We start from the raw sequence: 25630 nt of genomic DNA, 5'->3' as shown, positions 1-25630 counted from the left end.
GGAAGAAAAGGGGGCCTATTTTTATGTACCCTTGATTGACAGCCTGACAAACTCCCACTTACCTCACTGGGTTGATGCAATGAAATGAGGTCATGCATATGAGGTGCTTTGCTCAGTGACAGCACCAGGTAAGCACTTGTCATATGCCAGCCGCCGCAATGATCATGAGCAACGGCCTACACCACCCCATAGATTTACCACCTCTGCCTTGTCCTTTACATTTACCCAATTTGGGGTTCATCTCTTTCCTTGAGACGTATCTTCTCCCATTACAACCTATGGGCATCTGGTGACTGTCATATTATTACGTTCTTAGGTCCAGAGCCTATAGTTTGCTCCTCCTATCCTTCCTAGTGGGAGGATCCAATATATACCCCCTTTAGGCAAAGTGGAGCAGAACTGGCTTTTGACAAGAACACTTTGGTTGGCAATGCTTACGCAAACAGAATCGCTCTTTTATGACCACTCTATACTTCAGTCTGTTCCCCAGACTCTTTATCCCAGGCTTGGACTCTGTCTCTGTTGGCTGACTCTAATTTTGCAGCCTAGGAACCCTAGCATTTGTCTAGACAACAGTTATATATGGATTATAGAGTCAACGCATCTCAGTTTTCTTAAGTACTAAAAATACCACCTATTCCTGCAAACCAGCCCTTTTTCTCCAAGCCTAGGAAATTATCACCTCTGACTTCTATTAAAGTAATTGTGGATTTTGCTATTGAAAATATGGGCAAAAATTACAATTACTTTGCACCAACTTAATAAATGGTACTTTCCCAAATGCTATTAGGTCTGGCTGTCATCCCTTTCAAAGAGAGCTCCCCACTTGAGAACTTTCAAGGCTTTGAAGGGTCTTTGGACTCCTTATATTTTTAGCCCTTTTCCATGAATTCTCATGTTTGACAATTCCAGGTGAAAACCTTCAGACCTTATGGAATGACATAGCTACCAATCTGTGAGGAAATAAAACCAATGTTACCTGGAAGCAAGGCAGTTGCATCATTAGTAAAGAATTAGAGTCCTCCGGCCGGGCGCGGTGGCTCATGCTTGTAATCCTAGAACTTTGGGAGGCCGAGGCGGGCGGATCACGAGGTCAGGAGATTGAGACCACGGTGAAACCCCGTTTCTACTAAAAATACAAAAAAAAAAATTAGCCGGGTATGGTGGCGGGCGCCTGTAGTCCCAGCTACTCGGAGAGGCTGAGGCAGGAGAATGGCGTGAACCCGGGAGGCGGAGCTTGCAGTGAGCTGAGACTGCGCCACTGCACTCCAGCCTGGGTGACAGAGCGAGACTCCGTCTCAAAAAAAAAAAGAATTAGAGTCCTCCATGCAGAAATATAGTATCTTTCTCCCTGAGTTGAGGGTTTTGCTGAAAGATTCAAAGCCAAAAAAAAATTTTAAAATATACTTTTTAGCCAGGCGCAGTGGCTCACGCCTATAATCCCAGCACTTTGGGCGGCCAAGGCGGGTGGATCACAAGGTCAAGAGATCGAAACCATCCAGGTCAACATGGTGAAACTCCATCTCTACTAAAAATACAAAACTTAGCTGGGTGTGGTGGCACGTGCCTGTAATCCCAAGCTACTCGGGAGGCTGAGGCAGGAGAATCACTTGAACCCAGGAGGCAGAGGTTGCAGTGAGCTGAGATCAGGCCATTGCAGTCCAGCCTGGCAACAGAGCGAGACTCTGTCTCAAAAAATAAATAAATAAAATAATTACAAATATAATTGTATTAATATAAAATGTATAATTATAATAATTATAATTATAAAATCATTATAGTTCTACCATTCTCAAGTGGAACTGCAGGAGTGGTGGAAGCTCGGGTTGTTACTTTAACCCCTCATTCTCTTAGTAGAGCAGTATTTCCTTGGGTTATTAATGCATTTATTTTTGAGACAGGGGCTTGCTCTGTCACCCAGCCTAGAGGACAAGCATGCTCTCAGCTCAGTGCAATCTCTGCCCACCAGGCTCAAGTGATTCTCCTTCCTCTGCCTTCCAAGTAGCTGGGACTACAGGCATGTGCTACCAGGCCTGGCTAATTTTTTTATTTTTTGTAGAGATGAGCGTTTGCCATGTTGGCCAGGCTGGCCTCAAACTCCTGGGCTGAAGTCGTCAACCTGCCCGGCCTCCCAAAGTGCTGGGATTACAGGCATGAGCCACCATGCCTGGCCTTCTTGGGTTACTTATATGGCCCTCCGTTTGGCTGAGTGACCAACTTCTACTCAAGTTACTTCCTCTCAACAGCTTCCTCTGGTTTTCATCCTTCTCCCATGCCAAATAAATTGCTTTCTCTTCTGTGCCCATCACACCTTAAGCACCTCTCTTACACACTGCATAACAGATATTTTTCTGCAGGTCTTTCTGAGAGACTGAGCGTCTGCAGAACAGAAAGTACCTCACACGTCTTTTATCCTCTTCCCCAGGTCTCACGCCCATGCTGGAATGAGCATCCGCTGAGTGTCCACTTGAATTCTATTCAACTTCAACCACTCAAATCCAGCACTGTGGAGCGTTGTTAATTAACACAAACATTGGAGGGAATTCACCGCATTTTTTTTTCCTCTGCTTTAGTTCAAAATACAATAAGACAAGAATATATAGTTTGGTTTCGTTATGAGTTCGATTTCTGCAGAACATTCTGGCTCTTGGTTCAATGTTTAACTCATATGAACCCCTTATGACCATGATGTACATTGGATCAAGAGAATAAGTACCATCCAAGGACGCAGGACAAAAGGAACAGTTGCTCCATCCAGATTACACTGCCTTGCTTTTTGCTTTCTCTTCTTCTCCTTCGAAGAACATTCTGTCTCTTGTAAGCCAGTGTTCCTACTAATAGCCCCTTTAAAAATCCTCTTGAAGAATCTCATTAGGCTGGGCGCGGTGGCTCACGCCTGTAATCCCAGCACTTTGGGAGGCCGAGGTGGGCGGATCACGAGTTTAGGAGATGGAGATCTTCCTGGCTAACACCGTGAAACCCCGTCTCTACTAAAAATACAAAAAGAAATTAGCTGGACGTGGTGGTGGGCGCCTGTAGTCCCAGCTACTCGGGAGGCTGAGGCAGGAGAATGGCATGAACCCAGGAGGCGGAGCTTGCAGTGAGCCGAGATCGCGCCACTGCACTCCAGACTGGGCGATAGAGCAAGACTCTGTCTCAAAACAAAAACAAACAACAAAAAAAAAGAATCTCATTAGTTATCCTGTTGCCAAGTAGGTACTTCCTTTATAATAGCTGGTTGAATATTTCTCCCATTCCTTTAAAAATAGTAACCATTCTTGCAGGACCAAGACTATAATTAGTCAAGAGAGACAGCTAGGGTATAAAATGTAAGGCAGCGCTCACTTTCAGGTGCTGATCCTGCACTTGTGTGACTCAGAGAATGGCCACCTTCTTTTTTTTTTTTTTTTTTTTTGAGACGGAGTCTTACTCTGTCACCCAGGCTGAAGTGCAGTAGCGCGATCTCGGCTCACTGCAAGCTCCACATCCTGGGTTCACGCCATTCTCCTGCCTCAGCCTCTCCGAGTAGCTGGGACTACAGGCGCCCGCCACCACGCCCGGCTAATTTTTTTTTTTTTTTTTTTTTTTTGTATTTTTAATAGAGACGGGGTTTCACCGTGGTCTCGATCGATCTCCTGACCTCGTGATCCGCCCACTTCGGCCTCCCAAAGTGCTGGGATTACAAGCTTGAGCCACCGCGCCCAGCCAGCACCTTCTTAAATTTTGCACCGCAGTCACCTCCTTTGCCCCACGCTCATCTATTCCCCACATTATTGCAAAGACCCAATATGCAGCTGCTCTAAAAAGGAGATGAATGTTTGAATCCTTTCTCTACCCTTCCAGTGGATTAATTCATGGTTCCTGATATTCTACTTTTTCCGTCACTCTTCCATCTGGGTTAGAATCTTGGGGCTCACGCACATTAGACTCCAGAAGCTACTTGGCAAAAGCCAGAAATTCCAGATCTCAAGCCTACTTGCAATGAATATGTTACATTTAAATACCCACTTTGTGTTTTAGATAATCATCAATCCCTCCCAAAGATGGATATTGTTAGTATGAGGAATATCTCACAGATGACTTTGGTAGATGTGTTTCTTAATTATAGTATTACTCATTTCTTCTTTTTCAAAGCTTTTAATTTATCATCTAACAGACGTAGTGATCCATGGAATTACCCCCCTCTTGATTTTTTCCCCCTTTTTACATGGCTATGCTTATTACCATTCATAGCACAAGCCAAGAGCTATGGTTATTAAGTGGTGTCATTTGTACCCTAATGACTTTGTGCCTTTCACACCATTGAAAAGGAAGTTGGCTATTACGAAGCACTAAATGAAGCCCCAAACAAAGATTGAGGATTATTAACCCTCAAGGCCCGAGTATGAAGGAACTAACCACTCAGGTAGGTGAGGGCAGATCGGAGGTTCTAGATTTGCAACTACAGTTGTAGAAACTCTTTGGAATGTAGTAACCAAAGTCCTCAACTGCTTTCCAGAGTTTTGCCCCACCTTGACTTTTGCTCTTTTGTCCCCAAGGCCATTGTCTTTTTTCAGTCTCTCCTGTCACATTCTACTTCCTCTGCTTAGAAAGGTCTTCTCTCTCTCCTCTTGCCATAGCTAAATCCCATCCATCCTTTAAATCCTAGCTCAATTATCACTTCTTCAGAGAAGCACTCCCTGATCTTCCCAACCAGGTCAAATCCCCATCCACACCCTCATAACACCATCTTAGCAAGTGGTAATGTTACATTTGTTTTAGTCATTCTTGGATGAAGCCCATGGCTCCATGAGACTGTAAAAGCCTCACCAGCTCAGGGGGTCTTGTAGGGGGTTGGCTTGCTTGCCACTGTCTTCCCAGGGCTTAACAGTACACACTCAGTGTATTTGTTGAATAAAAAATCTTGGAGCCAAATATATCAGTCAGTACCCTGGCAGAAAGCAAGCAGCACACTTAGCTGGGGTTCTAAAGGTATCAGAGTTAAGGAAACCAACTCAACAGGGATGTTGAGATGCCCAGAAACTAGCCACAGTAGGAAGATATTACCCACCCTGGGCCTGAAGGGGCATGAGGAAGGAAAGGCATTACCAGATTGCGGACAGAAAGCTAGGACCTTGCAGGAGCTGTAGTTGTGAAGAGGCATAGCTATTTCCAGAGACCCATCACAAGGCAGGAATGAAGGGGGAGATATCTTCATTCTCCTTCCTCCTGTTTTCTGACCTATCAGGATCTCTCATTGGCCAGAGCCAACTGGAAGCCATGGGACAAGGAGTCCAGTAGATACAGTCCATAGGGGGATGAACAGAGGCCAGAGAATGGATAAGTGGAGGAACCCCCTAATGATAACCAAGACCCCAAGGTTGCAGCCCAGGAGCCCTCCTCAGCCCTAATTGAGGCTTCCAGCCACCCCACCTCTCCTAATTTCATTGCAGACAGAAATGACTATAACTTCTGCCGAGAAATGACTGTGACTACTGCTCCTCTGCTTGCATGGGGTGAGCCAATTAAATTTTCCCCATGGGTCACACGCTGAGTATTGAACACCAGCCGACTTCACTGAGAGCATGAAACGATGGCATGAGTTCAGCTCCAGTGGGTTGCAATCCACTGGGGTTAAATAAACAAATCAGGAATTCTGCATTAATAAGTCTAGCTACACAGAGTGAAATTTTTTTTTTTTTTTTGGACGGAGTCTCACTCCGTCACCCAGGCTGGAGTGCCGTGGTGCGATCTCTGCTCACTGCAAGCTCCGCCTCCCAAGTTCCTGCCATTCTCCTGCCTCAGCCTCCTGAGTAGCTGGGACTACAGGTGCCCCCCCACCACGCCCGGCTAATTTTTTGTATTTTTTTAGTAGAGACGGGGTTTCACCGTGTTAGCCAGGATGGTCTCAATCTCCTGACCTCGTGATTTGCCTGCCTTGGCCTCCCAAAGCGCTGGGATTACAGGCATGAGCCACCGGCCCGGCCAGAGTGAAATATTTTTAAATAAATTTTTCTGAGAGCATCTATCAGGATGCTGCAGTTTCTGTGCTGCTGGCTGTCTTTAACCTTGAGGGAAGCAGCTGGAGCAGTTTTCAAAAAGGATGGGTTTGAGGAACAAGAGTGGTTGTTGGCTACGTGTCTATTCACAGAGAAGCAAAAAAGCTGGAGACAGGAGTTCCAGGCTATCACCAAGGGGGGTTCTCCTCCATGCACTGTGGTCTAGCTCCTGCCCACTCTGCTTTGCTGAGTCAGCCCTCTCTAAATCACCATGACCCGGGTTCAAGGGCCTCCTGCCAGTCTTTCTCCTTCCTCCCTTGGATCTGTTCACCTTCTTGTTCCCTCACCTTGCCCTACTCCTGGCTCTCAGATTCCTGGGCCTGTTCCAGTCTCTGATTTACATTTTAGAGGTAGGGGTGGGAGAAGAAACCAGTGTTCTCCAAGGTTTCCATGGCCCTCTTCTCATCGAGGACTGGATTAGTCCATGACTTACAACATCCAGGTGGCAGCACGTATATTTTTTTGACTTAGGATGATCCCATATTGGCCTCCTCAACCTCATTCTCTCTCCTAAGCCCTGTACGCAGGCATTTCCTGCCATTTTCCCCAGATGCCCAGCCAGGATCTCAAACACAGCACTAGATGTGAATGCAGCCTCTTCTCCTTGGAGGGGAAACCAGGTCTAACGGGAAAGCCTGGGCTTGGCCCCCTGTCTTCTGATCTTACTCTCAGCAACTACACTATCAGCTGTGTGACCTTAGACGAAACACTTCGCATCTCGAACCTAAAGTTTATTCTTCCAAAATGAAGCTCAGCAAAGATGATGGGAATGCTATACAGATATGAATATTGTTGTCATCATTTTTGTCATTATCATCATTGCATTGTGACAAATCCCTCACTGGGTGCCCCATTCTGACTAGTGTGTCTAGAGCATCATAGTCCTCCTGGTCAGCTGTGAGTCATCTCTAATTCTTTCTCTCCTCAGTCTCTATGTCATATCCACATCCTCTTTTCCAGAACCTGCCAGTCATGCCATGTAATCACTGTGTCCTGTAGCCAAACCCACCCCTCACATCTGCAGGGCCCTGGGCAAGAGTGCAAATGGAGGATCCCAGCCCGTGGTCAGCCCCCTCTGTCTCCATCCCAGAGTCCCACCCACACCACCAGGAAGGGTCCTGCCCACATAGTGGGAAAAAGTCCCCATGTTGTCTTGGGGCCATTTGAGAATAGAATTCTGGAAGGCCAGGAACCCAAAGCATGGTCTAGAAGTATATATGTCGGGGGAGATGGTTTGCTTTGCATGGCTGTCCCTTTGGCTCCAACCGAAGGAAGCCATAGGTAGGGGTGCAGGCATAGGTAGGGGTGCAGGCAGAGGAAGGCCAGGGTAGGCCCCTCTAAGTGGGGCCCAGGTCACAGAGTAGAATCTCTCCTCTGGACTTGGGAGTCAAACAGAACCCAGCTGGATACTACTTTTTATTAGGTGGCCTTGAGTATATTGTAGGTGGGACCATCCTGTAAAGAAAGAAATAGGCGAGGAGTAGTGGCTCATGCCTGTAATCCCAGCACATCGGGAGGCAGGAGGACGCCTTCAATCCAGGAGTTCAAGACCAGCCTGGCCAACGTAGCAAGACCTTGTCCCTACTTAAAAAAAAAAAAAAAGAGAGAAAGAAATAGAAAAAGAAAAAATAGCTAGGCATGGTGGGTCTTTCCTCTCAGCTACTTGGGAGGCTGAGGCAGGAGGATTGCTCAAGCCTAGGAGGTGGAGGCTGCAGTGGGTTGTGATCATGCCACCGAACTCCAGTCTGGACAACACATAGTGATCCTGCCTTAAAAACAAAACAAGAAAGAAACGATCTTCGGGTCCTGGGTGAGGAGGACATAGATGACTTTCAGAAATCCAGTAGAGGGCGTTAGATCCTCAAGTTTTCTCCTAAAGAAGCTTCTAGTGGAGCCAGTAACTGTCAGATGCTTAACAGACATCGGGTCTCAACCTTCACGGCAGTTCTATTAGGTGGGTGAGAACCTGGGCCGAGCAGAATAATACCACGCAAACATGCCCACATCCTCATCCCCAGAACCTGTGAATCTGGTACCTCACATGGAAAAATGGACTTTGCGGGTGAGATTAGGTTAGGGATTTGGGGATGGGGAGATCCTCCTGGGTCTTTCAAAGAGGGAGGCAGGAGGAGGGTGAGAGTCAGAGAGATGTGAAGGTCTACCCTGCTGGCTTTGAAGACGGTGGGAGGGAAATGCAAGCAAAGAAATGCAAGGGCTTCTGCTAAAGATGGAAAAGTCAAGGAAATGAATTATTCCCTGGAAACAAATGTAGGAAGGAATGCAGCCCTGCCTGAGCCTTGATGTTAACCCTGTAAAACCCATTTCAAACTTTTGACCTCCAGAACAGTAAGATAATGAATTTGTGCTTTAAGTCACTGTTGGTGGTCATCTGTTAACAGTAATAATAGGAAACTGATACAAAATCTTACCTCTACTTTGTAGAAAATAAAGGAGGAGAAAACCCACAGTGTCACAGAGGCTGGGGGAACTGCCTGAAGTCACACAGTCAGAGAAGGCAGGAGCCTGGATCCCTCCTGAGATTCCCATGGCTCACAGTACAGGCTGGAATCCTCATAGGAAAGACATGTGCATTTGGTAAACAGAGGAATATTGGGGAAGCCATGGGAAAGTGATGTTCACTTCTCTGTGCTACTTCCCAGCACAGAAATGATTTGAAGCTATCAGAGACGAGCTGTCTCACTAGCAAAGAGGAAGTCTTCACAATACGTGAAGACCTTCAGAACAAAACCGAAAGTCTTACAAAAGGGCCTTCCGTGGCGCAAATAATGGCTGGTTAGGGACTTCAAGATCTGCCACACTCGCCACTTCCAGACCCCAGGATCCGGCCGCTGCCTTCCTCTCCACCTGCCCTTGTATTTTTCTCCACCACTCTGGCCTCCTCTTAGAGAATCCCACGTGGGATTCAGATCCACCTGGCGCCAAAGCATATGCTCCCCCTCTCCCTGAATCCCTATTGCTCAGCTCTTTCCAAGGCTCACTCCTTCCTGCTCTTCAGGTCTCACCCATCACCTCCTTAAACCCACACCTATATTAATGTCCTGTAAGCTGCTGTTCAAATGACCACAAAAGTAGTGGCTTAAATAACATAAAACTATTATCTTACAGTTCTGAAAGCCCAAGAATCAAGGTGTCAGCAGGGCTGCATTCCTTGTGGAGGCTCTAGGGGAGAATTTATTTCCTTCCCTTCTTTAGCTTCTAGAGGCCACGTGCGTTTTTCTTGCTTCACGGTCCCTCCAGCAAGGGCATCACTCCAAACTCTGCTTCCCTTGTCCCATCACCTGCTCTCTGATCCAAGCCCTCCTGCCTCCCTCTTGCAAGAATCATTGTGGTTCCATGGGAGCCCCCAGATAATCCAGGATAATCCCCCATCTCAGATTTTTAGCTTAGTCACTTCTACAAAGTCCCTTTGCCATGTCAGGTGACAAACATATCCTCAGGTTCTGGAGATTAGGGAATGGATGGCTTGGGAGTGTGAGGTCATTCTGTCTGCTTTCCCCAGGGATCTTGTTTAACTGGGTCACTCTCCCCCAACCCCTCACCACCTAGTCTCCATCGTGGAACACTGCTCACTCCCTTTGTAGCACTTTTTTTTTTTTTTTTTTTTTTTTTGAGATGGAGTTTTGCCATTGTTGCCCAGGCTGGAGTGCAATGGCATAATCTCAGCTCACCGCAACCTCCGCCACCCCAGTTCAAGCAATTCTCCTGCCTCAGCCTTCCGAGTAGCTGGGATTACAGGCATGCACCTCCATGCCTGGCTAATTTTGTATTTTTAGTAGAGAAAGGGTTTCTCCATGATGGTCAGGCTGGCCTTGAACTCCCAACCTCAGGTGATCCGCCTGCCTGGGCTTCCAAAAGTGCTGGGATTACAGGCATGCACCACCATGCCCAGGTAATTTTGTATTTTTAGTAGAGACAGGGTTTCTCCATGTTGGTCAGGCTGGCCTTGAACTCCCAACCCTCAGGTGATCCGCCTGTCCGGGCCTCCCAAAGTGCTGGGATTACAGGCGTGAGCCACCCCGCCCGGCTGTAGCACCTTTTTTTATGATTATGATAAGCCTATTTAATAAGGGAAACTGTGATTTCCCCCTAGGACAGACAGAGAACATGTGTTTCACCCAGCTCGTGGCCCAGGGCTTTGGTTCTGTTGAATGACTGAACAAATGAATAAATGAATGAATGAATGAGTAAATGAATGTGTAGTATAGCTATTATCATTCACGTAAGATGAGATACAGAGAGAGGAAGCCAGTTGTTGGAATGATATTACCAACTCAAAGCAGAGCCAGGATTCAGCCCTGGAATATTCCCACTGCCTCCTGCCACCATCCACTTGGGATGCTGTCAAATTGGCCTCCCAGACACCAGGAATGTCAGAGAAAGCCCAGATGTCCTTTCAGCTTAGAATGTTGGCATCTTGAGGTGCTTGAATGACATGACTCAGATTTCCTCCCTCCACTGTCTGGATGGGAAACCAGCTCTGTTGGAGATGGCCTGAGTAAATCCAGAATCCCAGCCCTGGAAAATCCAGCTGCCGAGACCAGATATGGCCAGCCACGCAGCTGGCAGTGGCGTCCCAGACTGGGTGTGGGACCATGGTCCTGATTATGAACAGACTCTGCTGGGCCACCCAGGCTGCACTGAGCAGGCCACCAAGAGATAGCTGCCCAGGCCAGGGGCTCTAGGATGTGGGGTAGGCAGGACAAAGACCTCTAGGTGAGGCTCAGCCATATGACATCTCACTTTCTCCACAAATCCACTTTTTCATTCATTCATTCATCCTGGAAGCTATTGTGTAACAGATGTCCTTTTGCGCTATGGACTCTGAGGTAGACACCATTGTCCTGCCCATATAGAGCTGCAATCCCCAATATGGTAGCTATGAGCTATGGGAGGCCAATGAGGACTTCAAGTGTGGCTCATCTGAATTGAGATTTACTCTCAGTGTGAAATACACCCTAGATTCCAAACAGTCCCCACCAACAAAGTGTAAATTATTACTTCATTATATTGAGTATATATTGAAATAACATGTTGGATATATTTGGTTAAAGAAAATACCTTAAAATTAATTTCACCAGTTTCTTTTTACATTTGTTGACGTGGTTAATTAGAAAAATTTTAGCTACATTTGTGGTTCGCTTTTTATTTCTTTTAGATGGCACTGTTCTACTGATGTGCAATGGAGAGGAGAGGCTGATGTGTAACTTACAAGGCTGGGATAGGGTTGACATCACTAGCCAACTGAGGTGTGAAGGGAGAAGTGCTTGGGCGAGACTGTGAGGTTGGGGGTGAAGGGCAAATACTTAGAAGAGCTCACATCCAAGTCAACAACAGCAAGACAAATCCAAGGTAGCTCAGGACCAGGGCACTCCAGGAAGGGACCCAGGACGAACAGAGACACAGTGCAGAGAGCCCAGTGAACTTCAGATACATCGCAAGTGGTGGACATGAGGGTGTGATAAGAGGTGAAGGAAAGCAACAAAGCCAGAAAAGGCAACAGTTACCAGCTCCAGAAACATGTACTCCAGTGCTGCTCAGCAGAATTACGTGAGCCACATGCAGAGTTTTAAATTTTCTAGTTTCTAGCCATATTTTCAAAATTACTGAAAGCTAACTTTAATAATTGTTGTTTCAACATGTAATAAATGTCAACAATTCTTGCTGAAATAGTTTAGATTCTTTTTTATGATGATTAAGTCTGTCAAGTCTGGTGTGAATTTTACACTGATAGCACATGGCAATTTTTACTAGCCAAATTTCAAATGCTCACTTGCCATACTGACGAGTGACTGTAGTACTAAGCAATGCAGGTCTACTAGACAGTTCTCTTGAATACAATGGGGAAAAGTTTTAAGCAGAAGACTCTTTTAAAAAAAAAAAAAAAAAAAAAAAAGTACCTCTGCTGGTCCCAACGGAGAAGACAAGTCTCTCACATGCTACTGAGCTTTATGGAGCCCATCACCACGATTTTCTGGGCACTGTCACCGCTGCTGGGGTGCTTCCACTTACAAATGGTAATTTGGGAGCAATGTCTCTTTTGTCAGACTTTGCTTTGCCAAGGTGTTAGTTGACAGCAGTTTGGGGTGTTGACAACAGAGGAAGGGGAAGCTGCCCTCTCAGATCCCCCACAGTTCTCACCACCTTTCAGATGGGCACCAGAGGCAAGAACCTTGGATGTTTTAATCATTGGATTTTGCATCTGTGAAACTCTGGTGCTTAACTCAGCTAATCATTGTGATGCTTAACTCGGCTTATCATCGGGTTTCTCCTCTGTGAAACGGATGCAGACACTTCTAAGAGGTTAGATGTGTGTGGATAAAAGGAAGCAACTTATGCAAAGGGCCTCATACGGTGGCCTAAGAAAGAATTAATCAAGAACGGTATCATTTTTTTCCTTCAACATTGTCATGAGAAAGGCTCCAAGAGCAGCCTAACAAGAGGATAGAAATGCACACAGCGTGACTAGGAGGTCAGGCTACTTAAATGGCCTCTTGGAAATACTGCTAATCCTTTATCCGTCCTTTCCGTAAGGGACTTCAAGGAGTCAGTTCATTTTAGAAAGAAATATCCAAAAAGCATGCAGATTAGAGGCAGCCCTGCAAGGAGCTTTTTCTCCTAGCATCACAATAAGCTTTAACTGGTGAGAAAACAGCTTTTCAGTTTCTCTGGGCTCTGTCTTCCTGGAGAGGGAGCTTAAAAGTTGTTCCTAGTCTCCAAGGAGTTTTCAGATGCTAATAACTTGCCAGGGTGATAAATAACTGAATGCTGGAGAACCATGACGTGAGACACTACCTACCTCATTCCTCTGCCTTTGAGAGTCAAACAAAGCAGTACGGACTACGCAGAACTGGGAAAGAGCTTTGGTTTTGAAGTCTGGAAGCCCTGAGTGCCAACCACAATTCTGTCATAATTAACTACGTAATCTTTGGGTAAATTGCTTCTATTTTTGAGCATCAGGGTACATTATCTGTAAAATGGGGATATATTTTGCAAGGTAATAATAATGTATGTGAGATAAGAATATATTATCTATTATTGCATTTAACTCCCCCACCCCCAGCAAACTTAGAGGCACTTACGATCTCCCAGTTTCTGTGAGTGGGGAATCTCGGCACAACTTAGTTGGTCCTTTGATTCTCACAAGGCTGCAGTCGGGGTGTTACAGGAAAGGGGTCCTGATCCAGACCCCAAGACAGGGCTCTTAGGTCTCACACAGGAGAGAATTCAGGGCCAGTCCACAGTGCAGAGCAAAAACAAGTTTAAGAAACTCAAGTGGTGAAACAATAGCTACGCCATAGACAGAGTAGGGCGTTCCTGAAAGTAAGAGGAGGAGCACGTTCACCCTGGGTACAATGGGCTGGGCGCGGTGGCTCACGCCTGTAATCCCAGCACTTTGGGAGGCCAAGGCAGGTGGATTACAAGGTCAGGAGATCAAGACCATCCTAGCTAACATGGTGAAACTCCGTCTCTACTAAAAATACAAAAAATTAGCTAGGCGTGGTGGCAGGCTCCTGTAGTCCCAGCTACTCGGGAAGCTGAGGCTGGAGAATGGCGTGAACCTGGGAGGCGGAGCTTGCAGTGAGCCAAGATCGTGCCACTGCACTCCAGCCTGGACAACAGAGTGAGACTCCATCTCAAAAATAAAAAAAATAGAGCACAGGGACATGTGCTCTGCTACAAGGGTTTGTGATAAAGGATTAATTTTCTTAATTACTGTATTTTGCAAGAATCAATACTATGATTATTATTATTATTTTTAGACAGTCTCGCTCTGTCGCCCAGGCTGGAGCACAGTGGCACAATTTCAGCTCACTGCAACCTCCACCTCCTGGGTTCAAGCAATTCTCCTGCCTCAGCCTCCCAAGTAGCTAGGATTACAGGCACCCACCACCACCAACTAATTTTTGTATTTTTAGTAGAGATGAGGTTTCCCCATGTTGGCCAGGCTGGTCTTGAACTTCTGACCTCAAGTGATCTGCCTGCCCTGGCCTCCCAAAGTGCTGGGATTAGAAGCGTGAGCCACTGTGCCCGGCCTGATATTATTATCTTTAAAGCAAAATTAGGAATGCCTCTGTTCTCAGGGTATCGAGATATCGTTATCAGGACATGCCCAAGCCTGGGTCTGTTTAGTTATCGTTATCAATCTGTTCCCTTAAGGGTGAGCATCTAGAGGCTAGGAATACCTCACTCTCTGGGGATGTAGCCCAGCAAGTCCCAGCCTCATTTTCCTAGCCCTCACTCAGGACAGAGTTGCTCTGGTTCAAATGCCTCTGACAAAGGTGTCAGCTGGGGCTGTGGTCTCAACTGGGGAAGGGTCTGCTTCCAAGCTCTCTGTGGTTGTTGGCAGGATTCAGTTCCTCACCGGCATTTGTACTGAGGGTATCTGCCCGTCATTGACTGTTGCCTGGGGTCTGCCCTCAGTTTCTTGCCATGTGGAGCTCTCCATAGGGCAGCTCACAACATGGCAGTTTGAGTCATCAGAACAAGGAAGCATCAAGAGTTAGAGAAAGAGAGACTGCAAGATGGAAGTCACGGTCCTTTATTACCTAATGGTGGAAGTGATATATCATCACTTTTGCTCTATTCTGTTGCTTAGAAGCAAGTCACTAGGTCTAGCCTACATTCACGGGGAGGGGATGAGTACCAGGCAATGGGGATGACTGACAACAATTTTAGAAGGTGTCTGCTACAATATATGAACATTCCCGGTGGGTTGTAGCTATTATGAACAAATGTGAAAACCCTTTGAAAAGCAGAGCTCACTACAGAAATAAAAGGGATCTACTGGATTATGTATTAGGGTCAAGAAATTTAACAATCATATGACACTATTAGTCAGAGATCACAGGGCCGGGCGCAGTGGCTCATGCTTGTAATCCCAGCACTTTGGGAGGCCGAGGCGGGCGGATCAGGAGGTCAGGAGATCGAGACCACGGTGAAACCCCGTCTCTACTAAAAAATACCAAAAAAAATTAGCCAGGCGTGGTGGCAGGCGCCTGTAGACCCAGCTACTCCGAGAGGCTGAGGCAGGAGAATGGCGTGAATCCAGCAGGCGGAGCTTGCAGTGAGCCGAGATCGTGCCACTGCACTCCCGCCTGGGTGACAGAGTGAGACTCCGTCTCAAAAAAATAAACAAAACCATAAAAATAAAAAAATAAAATAAAATAAAAATAGAGATCATGGCCGGGCACAGTGGCTCATGCCTGTCATCTGAGCACTTAGGGGAGGTCAACAGGGGAGGGGTCACTTGAGGCCAAGAGTTCATGAGCAGCCTGGGCAACATGGCAAAACCACATCTCTACTAAAAAAAAAAAAAAAAAAAAAAAAGCAAAAAATTAGCTGAGCACGTGGTGACGCTCGCCTGTAATCCTAGCTACTTGGGAGGCTGAGGTGGGAGGACTGCTTGAGACCAGGAGGTCAAACCTGCAGTGATCTGTGATTGTACCGCTTTACTGCAGCCAAGGCAACAGAGCAAGACCTTCTCCCCCCAAAAACGGGTTGATTCTGATCACTGCCAGGTTGTCCAAAGACTGCATTTAAAAGTGCATTTATATTAAATACTGATGTGATAAGACGTTACCAGACAGACACTAAAGTTAAAAGGCATCCATTTCTTCTACGTGATGTTTTATCATATATCCATAGCCCTTTCTAGTTATTTTAGTATATGTGTGTTTTTATGGAGCTAGAGATTAAAACATTTTAAATATGCATGTCAGTTCTCATTTAGCAATATTACAACATTTAATTCTGCTGCGTAGTCTTTATAATTAGCTGCATATATGTTTATCTTCTTTAACAGCCACATATCATTTCCTTTCAGTAGATACATGTGAAAGTCATTGTTTACTTGGCCATTCCCTTAACTCGGGGACATATAAGTTGCTTCGATGTTTTGCCATAAAAAGCAATAGACTGTAATTGAGTATCTTTTGTGTCATAAGTTTTCTTCCCCATAATTTAAATTATGTCTTTAGGATAAAGTTCCAGAAAAGCAATTAGAATACAAATATTTTAATAGCTCTGTCAAGTTGTTATCCAAATGTGTAGAAGGCTTCGGTTTTCATACAAGCAAACACTGCTCTATCAATCAGCCACAGGGTGAGTTCCTCAAAGGCAGACACTGTATCTTACTTTTTAATTTTGTTTAACCATAGCATCTAGGCTAGAAGCAACATTTAATGAATATTTTTGGACTGAATGAACACAAATTTTAAATATTTGAGACTTCGGGAAAAATATTTAGGCTAGATCTATTAAAACTTTTTTTTTCTTAATCAAGAGATGTTGCATTTCCACGCAGATTTCACTGAGATGTGGAGCATGGGCCTGTACCAAGCACTAAGCTCCATGTTGCCCTTTCTGGATTTCATTTAACACTCATGCCTCCCTCCCCAACCCCACCTCAACAGTTGGAATTCCACGTGGCAACAGAATGAGACGCTCAAAATGCCAAATGGATTCTGCTGCAAACTTGCTGGTTCAGAGGGTCCCGGGAGACACCTGTTGGCCTGGCAAGCCCCCAACATTTGCAAAGAAACAGGATGCCCTCTCTCCTGGGGAGAATACTATAGAGTTGAGGGGAAACTCCACTTAGACAGAGACATTTCCTCCCAATAACCAGAATCGTGAGAATTTTCCTGTGTTCACTTCGGCCTTGAGTAACGGGGTCAACTTAGCCCAACTGTGAGTCAGAGTTAAATAACACTGAAGTAAGCAGGGCACAAATGACCTTCAGAAAATACCTTTATTGGTCAAAATGTAATCTGACTAATGCATCCTGCCACCCTGCAGCATGTAATTCTGAGAACTCCAGAGAACCTTCCCCCACCCTTTTAAGAAATGTTCATCTACTTATTTCAAGAGCTGTCACCCTCACTTTTTCGACCCAGAAGATGTTTGCACAAGATCAGTGTGTGTGAATGGCACAACCAGAATGTAGTTGCACCCCAACGTCCAACATCAACCTGTTAGCCACTAAGCTTCAGCCGCAGCGCCCTCTGGTGGTCACTTGACAGTTTGAGTTTTCTAGGCCCCCTTTTTAACTGGGCAACACCTCCCCTAACCAGCACCTCTGTTTCTCACCTTTTCTCGCAGGTGAAGGAGGCCATGCAGCGGATTCACGACCGAGGGAACATTGGCAAGTTAATTCTGGATGTAGAAAAGACCCCAACTCCACTGGTGAGTGAAAAGCAGAGGAGTCTGTTCAGTTCCATGCGAGGGAGCACCACGGGTCAATCAGATGCAGACACGGGTGGGGTAGAAGGAAGTACAGGTAGCCTGTGGGCTAGTGGAGGAGACCAGGGGTAATCAAATGATTTCACACATGAGGGATTCATGACAAACTGAGATGAATGCTGAAAAGGAAAGGCCAGTGCTTCAGTGAGAGCATATCAAAAGCAATCTGAAGGCATAGGCAGGAAGGCATAGCAACAACAGACCTGTCTATTACAGCTGCTAGCTCTTGGGAGAAATTCCTGGAAAATTTCAATAATTTCACATTCATGCTCCTAACAGAATGATGCCAGCTGCTTCCGAGATGCTTCCTGATGGTTCCACCGATTTTTTTTTTTTTTCTTTCATAGAGAGTGAGTCTCACTCTGTCACCCAGGCTGGAGTGCAGTAGCACTATCTCAACTCACTGCAGCCCCCGCCTCCTGGACCCAAGTGATCCTCCCACCTCAGCCTCTTGAGCAGCTGAGACTACAGGAGAGCACCACCACGCCCAGCTAATTATAATTATTATTGGCCGAGCACGGTGGCTCACGCCTGTAATCCCAGCACTTGGGGAGGCTGAGGCGGGTGGATCATCTGAGGTCAGGAGTTTGAGACCAGCCTGGCCAAGATGGTGAAACCCCGCCTGTACTAAAAATAACAAAAATCAGCCAGCTGTGGGGGCAGGTGCCTGTAATCCCAGCTACTGGGGAGGCTGAGGCAAGAAAATCGCTTGAAGCTGGGAGGCAAAGATTGCAGTGAGCCGTGATTGCGCCATTGCACTCCAGCCTGGGGGACTAGAATAAGACTTCGTCTCAAAAAATAATAATAATAATAATATAAAATAAAATAATAAAAATGATATAATTAAAATATAAATAATACAAAATATAATTAAAAATATTATTATTTTTAGAGAAAGGATCTCACCATGTTGCCTAGACTGGTCTCGAGCCCCTGAGCTCAAGCAATCTGCCTACCTCGGCCTCCCGAAGTGCTGGGATTATAGGCATGAGCTACCACACCCAGCTGTGATTTTTTTTTTTTCTTTTACCAAAACAAAACCCTTATATCCCAGCAATACCAACAAGAGTATAGCATGTCAAACTCACATCCCACCTGTACTCCCCAGGGCCTCTCGAGGAGGGACTATGTAATGGTGTGGTCAGTGCACAGACCATCCGACTACATGGATTCAAAACCCTGAGCCCCTGTTTATGACCTGGGCAAGTTACTTGACTACTCAGCTTTGATCCCCTGTCTGTAAAGTGGAGATTGATAAGTTCTCAGTTAGAATAGCATTCATAAAGCATTGTCTGATATGTACTAAGTTCCAGGTCATCTTTTTTTGAGACGGAGTTTCACTCCGTCACCCAGGCTGGAGTGCAATGGCACGATCTCGGCTCACTGCAAACTCCACCTCCCGGATTCAAGTGATTCTCCTGCGGCAGCCTCCCGAGTAGCTGGGATTATAGGGGCCTGCCACCACACTCAGTTAATTTTTTTATGTTTAGTAGACACAGGGTTTTACCATGTAGGTCAGGCTGGTCTGGAACTCCTGACATTATGATCCACCCGCCTCAGCCTCCCAAAGTGTTGGGATTACAGATGTGAGCCACCACGCCCGGCCCCCAGGTCATCTTTAATAGAGAAAATACTTCTTGGGAAGGGTTTCTTGTTTCTTTGTTTACATACATGTTGATTCTTGAAGCTGCATCAGTTCTTTAAAAAAAAAAAAAAAAGAAAGAACTAAGATTTCTTGCATACTGTCATGTAAAGTTTTTTGTTTTTTGTTTTTTTTTTGAGACGGGGTCTCGCTCTGTCGCCCAGGCTGGAGTGCAGTGGCGCAATCTCGGCTCACTGCAAGGTCCACCTCCCAGGTTCACGCCATTCTACCACCTCAGCCTCCCAAGTAGCTGGGACTACAGGGCCTGCCACCACGCCCGGCTAATTTTTTTGTATTTTTAGTAGAGACGGGGTTTCACCATGTTAGCCAGGATGGTCTCAATCTCCTGACCTCGCGATCTGCCCACCTCGGACTCCCAAAGTGCTGGGATTACAGGCGTGAGCCACCGCACCCAGCCAGGAGTGTGTATTTTTAAAAATATTTCCTTGACTTGTAACCATAATGTAATTTGGGTATGACAGTCATTTCATTCAATGAAGGGCAACTTCAACACTGTAAAACGCCCTCTTGTTAAGTGACTGATACAACATGGATATAGCTTATTAAATACTAAGTTCCAGGGCTGTTCACAGCAGATGAGAGGGCAAGGTTAGGGAGGGGAGGGAGTGACTTGGATCCTGAGTCTCATGTACACCTCTTTGTAGTCTTCAAACATATGACCAAGTCTATTTCAGTCTCATTTGGAGAAGGCAGACAGGCTCTAGGCCCATCCTGGAAGCTTATGGCTTTCAAGCAAAATAGTTGGCACCAATTTCCCACCCCGGGATACTCCTGTGTCCATCACACATGAGTTGCGGCCAAGTCATTGGGCTGATAGGAAGGCCTGTCTTACCGAGTGAGGATTCTTACCGGAGCAGATGCTGAAAAATCCACCTTTCAGGGTAAAAGCACAGCATCTGCCCGTGCCACACACAATGTCATTGTCCTTGTTTCTGAACCTCCTGAAGTCTTCTTTTTTGAAATGCAGTCTCACTCTGTCACCCAGGCTTGAGGGCAATGGCACGATCTCGGCTCACTGCAACCTCTGCTTCCTGGGTTCAAGCGATCCTCCCACCTCAGTCTCCTGAGTAGCTGGAATTACAGGCACGTGCCACCACACCCAGCTAATTTTTTTTTATTATTTTTAGTAGAGACAGGGTTTCACCATGTTGGCCAGGCTGGTTTTGAACTCCTGACCCCAAGTGATCCACCTGCCTTGGCCTCCCAAAGAGCTGGGATTATAGACATGAGACACTGTACCCAGCCCTCCTGAAGGCTTTTATCCCTGGGACCTAAAGAAACAAAAAGACAGTAGAGAGTGGGTATTCGGAGCAACCACGTGGTGGAGAAGAGGCTATGGCCTATCTGGATGGAAAAGCAGACTTGAAGGAAAGGGAGCATGTCGTGAGGTTAAATAGAAGACATGGAGACGCAGGAGGAATCCAGTGAGGTCATTTTAGGGTTAGCACCTGACTGAAGAGGAAAGAACTCAAGCTCCAGGCTCCACAGGATGTGTCACTCTCCACTCAGCAGATGCTTTCTCCTACTAGAATGACCACCTTTTTTTTTTTTTTTTTAAGACAGAGTCTCATTCTGTCACCCAGGCTGGAGTGCAATGGTGTGATCTCAGCTCACTGCAACCTTCACCTTCCGGGTTCAAGTAATTCTCATGCCACAGCCTCTGGAGTAGCTGGGATTAGAGGTGCTCACCACATCACGCCCGGCTAATTTTTGTATTTTTAGTAGAGATGGGGTTTCACCATGTTGGCCAGGTTGGTCTTGAAATCCTGACCGCAGGTGATCTGCCCGCCTTGGCCTCCCAAAGTGCTGGGATTACAGGCGTGAGCCACCACGCCCGGCCATGACCACTCTCAGCCCTCACTCAGCCCCGAATCTGCCCAGCCGCCATGCTGCAGGACACATACTGCTCCTCTAGAATAGTCTGTGCTCTAAGGCGTGTGAGCAGCACCCAGGCAGGGGAAGTTGACTGCTATTGGCAGCACCAGAAGTGAATTTCCTGGGAAGCACTAAGAGTGGAATCTGTCCTGCTGAGAGCCTCCTCTTGATGAGGCTGGACCAAAGCAAACTCGAAACTCATCCTATGATGTGTCACGAGGTCAGAGCAGAGGCAGAACTGCTGCCTCCAGACCCCACAGTCCCAGCGGGCAGCCCTGCCCCACTCCTGGACATCTGACCAGTGCCCCAGAGAACAGAGGTGGCCTTTCCTGAAGGCTACTGACCTCTGCTGCCCTTACGGCTTCTGTGGTCCCATCATCTCAGGGTCTCCCTTTCCACTGCTATAGAACAGAACTCACAACAGTAATTACTACTATTGCTACTACTTCATAGAGTTGTAGAGAAGATGAAAAGAACCAGTGTCTGTGAGCCAACTGGCATATCGGTGACTATGTATTATAATATACACTACTTACTAAGGGACAGCTTAGTTGGTTAGTTCTTCATTATCCTAAAGCACTTGTTGCATATGTACCTAGTTGTAGGGAATAAAACTGCAGAGACCTGGTCCTCTCCCGTGGTGTGTACGGTTCGGCAGGGGCAGATGGACATTCACCAATGAGCCATTCGTATAAATGGGACATTGCAACTCTTGATCAGTGTGACAAAGAAGAGGTATTTAGGCCATGAAAGCTCGTAATAGGGAGATTGTTCCAGTTAGGGAATTCTGCAAAGGCTTCCTTGAGGAAGCAGGATGAGCCCTAAAGGAAACATAGGTATGAACTGGATGAACTGGGCAGAGAGGGTAGAGGAATGACATTCCAGGGAGAAGGCACTGCACATGGTGTGGCCGAGGGGGAAAACCCAGCTTCAGGTGAGACAACATGGGGTGAGCTGAGATTCAGGAGCCAAATTCCTGTTTGTCAGAATAAGCCGTGACGCAGCCAGGGACTCAAGTTTGGGAGATTTGGGGCCCAACTTAGATCAGGGGATAAGAAAAGAAAAGAAGTCTGAGGCACAGATCATGTAGGGGGATGTTAATGGACAAAACTAATTTGTTCTGAGCCTCTGTCATATGCTCAGTCCTTTGCTAGACTCTTTAGATACATTACTCCATTTTCTTTCACCTGCTTCTTAAAACAAATTTATAAGGCAGGTGGATTCATCGCCACTGTAATAACAGAGGAAATGAAAGCCCAGAGCGGTAATCATAACTACACCAGGTACCAGTGATTAACAGAAGAAAAAGAGTCAGACAAAATCCCTGTCTTCTCAGAAACTATATTGCAGTGGGGGAATAGAGACCAAAAAGCAAAATACACCTTTGTTCTGGTTGTTCTATCTGCTCTTCGTAAGTGACAGCATCAAGACTTCAACCCTGGGGGCTCTGTGCAGCCGGTGCTCTCAATACCCCTCCCATCTCCCCTTGGCACTCGGGTCCCCTGCACTCCAGGGGCACCTCTTGTGGGCACCTTCCCCTCTCTGCCTGAGAGCTAACTCTCGTCACCAGAGCATGATTGAGTTTTGCACAGAACTTGCGTGAGGTGCAGGGAGATAACTCACCTCCTCTGAGAGCACCCCTTAGCCATAACGTGGCTTCCTCCTCCCTCAGAAGGGACAGCTCTAAGATGTGCCCCCCAGGGTCTCTCAGAGGTCTCCAGCAGGACTAAGTCCCACTGCCCACACAGGAACCAACTTACTAACATTCCCTGCATTGGATTCTTCCCCCTTTTGGTCTCATTTCTTCACTCTCCTGCTGGTGTGTCCTGGGATCATCTCCCAAATTCCAGATACTGGCATTCAAATCCTTATCTCAGCACCGTCTCTCGGGGTGCCCAACATATGATAGCTGCACTGCCTTCCAGGGAAACAAGCAACCCTAGCTCCTAGCCCCCAAGAAGTCCTCCCATGGGACTCTGTCAGATGCTCAGAGATGATGGGGCTGGGTTGCACAGCCCTCAATAACATCCTCTTTTGAATTACAGATGGCCAATGACAGCACAGAGACCAGTGAAGCAGGGGAAGAGGAGGAGGACCACGAGGGAGACAGCGAGAACAAGGAGCGGATGCCCTTTATCCAGTAACCCAGGACCCAGGTGGGAGAATGTGAAGGATGGTTTGGAAGACGAGGACCCGGCTGAGAAAACTCTTCTGTGCCCCAGTGAACAAATGCTGTAGTCCAGTGCGTGTCGTGTTTGTCTGCAGTCAGCTGAGCTAAAAAACTGTTGATCACTGTTGTTTTTTGAAGTGCCAATCCCATGCCATGCAGTATTATGTCCCTCTCCTATCTGTGTATTACACATTCCCCTCTCCCCTGTATCAAAACCATCCATCTGTGGGTTCTTCTTGACAGTTCTAGAACAGCCTTGCAAATTAATACAAGCCCCAGGCCCGATGCCTAAGAGACCAGACGTGGGCAAAGACAAGTTTGAATCGAAAGGTGTTATCACAGAGCCCTGTCCAGCTCCTAGAATTCTTCAGGCCAGTGACACTTTTTTGCTGCTGGCCAACCATGCCTCTGATGAGAACACTTGCCAGTTTGGCCGGCAGAAAGAGTGTAGGCCAGATGTTTTCATGAGCCCACAAATTTAGAAACTCTCCTAGTAGTACTTTTTCCCTCTCCATTTAACAGACAACTACAGTCAAAAGTTTGAGCCATTCTCTTCTACCCCTTCAGTGTCTGACCCTTTCACTGGCTCTTATCCATAAACACAGGGAGGCAGGTATGGAGTTTTCACAGTAGACAATGGGTCAACAGCATGAGTTTGAGGACCTGCTGTGAAGATTTCTCCTCCAAAACACATCACATGAGCAGGATTCTTCCTGCTCCATATCTGTTTTAATTTTAAGAAAACACCACATATGAGACGCATTCAGAAGTCATTCCTCAGCATTGCTGGTGTTTGCACACTTGCCACCTGCATTACCAGCTCTGTAAATTTCAATTCCTGGTGGAAAGTGACCACCTTAACCATGGATTTCCCAAAGAAGAGTTCCCTTGCAGACCATAGGTGGAAAAGTCAAGGAGCATCTCTTTCCTTGCAAAGCATGTCCCAACATGTAACATACTCTAGGGATACAAAAGGTTTATATTCACCATCTGATGCCAGATGTACAGTTCCTCCCCTCCCATATGTAAACCCCGGTGTAGAATCTGCAGCGCCCTGCTCTTCGGAAACCAAGGAGCAAGGCACTTGCTCACACAACTTGTTCAATTTTTCAGCTCCTAAGGAACCTTACCCCCATGCAATTTGACTGCGCTTGAGACGTGAATACAGTTACCTTCGAGAAAGAGAGGGAGTTCCTCACTCCGTCCTTCCAGTCCTTTTGGCTAAAATGCTTAACTATCACTCACAAACCAATCTGGAGATACCAGGACTCACGGGATTAGTACCCCAACTTTGTGTTCTGAAAAACATCAGAGGGATTTTACATCGCCCAGTTTCTCCACCAAAAAGCCTTAGGGTGGACCCAACCCTTTCCGCAAGTGGTAGGAATGAACGCATCTTAGCAATTACCTGATTTCCAAAGTCCTTTTGTAGCAAATGTCACCTCATTCGTGTTCTTTTTTCCTATCCTAAGCTTAGGATGATGAGTTATTTATGCCAAATATTTATCTGAAGAGTTTCTCCTCATTGTGAATGTGTATGTAAAATATGAAGGCAAGAACGGGTGCTTTCATCTGAGGAACAAAGGGATGAGAGTATCCCAAAGGAGGATACCAACATCATTTTTACTTCCTACTCCAGGACTCACAATATTCCAGTTCTGGGCCATTTACAGAGATGATGGGGCATTTATCCCCCTATTACCTTTGCTAAGTGCTATATTATTGACTGTTTCTCCTGTAACCATGCTGAAAAGGGGGTCTTAGGGAGAACTGTCATCCAAGTGGCATTCCTAGTAAGTTGGGCAGAAATGACATTTTCCAGAGCTGAAGGAGTGAAGAGCCCTTGGCCATATTAGGGCTCTCCTTCCTCAGGGGAGTGGGAACTCAGCCACATTCAGAATTCATATCGCCTTTGTTATGTCCAGAGGAGAGGCATAAAAAGGCACTCTCCCCCACCACCCCTACCAAATCTGAGTTTGCTAGTTAAACAAAACCAAACCAAAGTTAATCCAGTAATCACAAATTACGCCAGACGGTTAAAGAAAAACCTTGCAGAATATAGAACGAGAAAACGAGAGTTTGACCAACAAGACCAATTTCTGCCATGAACAACGGGGGACGCAAGTTCATTGTTTAACGTACTCTCATTTTAAGCACCTTCTTTCCTGTCTCTTGATTGTTTTTTCTGAAGGAAGTGTAAAGAATGTCTCAGTCTGCCTTAAAGGAACTGTGAAGGCTTCTCTGTAATTTAAGCTTGATTGAAGTGAACTGAAACATTGTCTAATGTCTTCGTGGCTTTAGAGCTTTTGTTATATTGTGCCTACAAAGCAAATTATGTTTACATAAAAATATAAATAAAGTATTCAGCATAGCAAAACCTCACCTGGCATCTGCTATTCCACATAAATCATTGCTGGATAAGCAGTCACACTATTAAATACGCAATGAACGGGGAACTGAAACAGGAAAAGTTAAAAACCTAATGGGAGCATCTCCAGATGAGAAACTAAAGACCACATGGAGAAAATAGGGGTTAAGAGGAGAAAAGCCTTTCAAACCACTTTCAGGTTCCCTCAAACTAGACAGTAAAACACCATTAGGTTAAAAATATATATATATAAAACA

General features: G+C 46.2%; 1 protein-coding gene across 1 annotated transcript in view; it reads left to right on the top strand.

The window, feature by feature from the left end:
* Positions 1–25387, top strand: part of VAT1L (vesicle amine transport 1 like) — a 195228-nt gene extending 169841 nt beyond the window's left edge. The window contains exons 8-9 of the mRNA XM_032156367.2: positions 17157–17240; positions 22881–25387. Of these exons, the coding sequence (XP_032012258.1) occupies positions 17157–17240; positions 22881–22979 (183 nt within the window). The 3' untranslated portion in view covers positions 22980–25387. The remainder of the gene's footprint in view (positions 1–17156; positions 17241–22880) is intronic.
* Positions 25388–25630: the final 243 nt, after the last annotated feature.

The sequence above is a fragment of the Hylobates moloch genome, unplaced genomic scaffold (assembly GCF_009828535.3).
Source record: "Hylobates moloch isolate HMO894 unplaced genomic scaffold, HMol_V3 SCAFFOLD_6, whole genome shotgun sequence".
NCBI classification, from domain to species: domain Eukaryota; kingdom Metazoa; phylum Chordata; class Mammalia; order Primates; family Hylobatidae; genus Hylobates; species Hylobates moloch.
The sequence above is the reverse complement of the archived record's forward strand: the minus strand, read 5'-3'. Positions and strand labels throughout refer to the sequence as shown.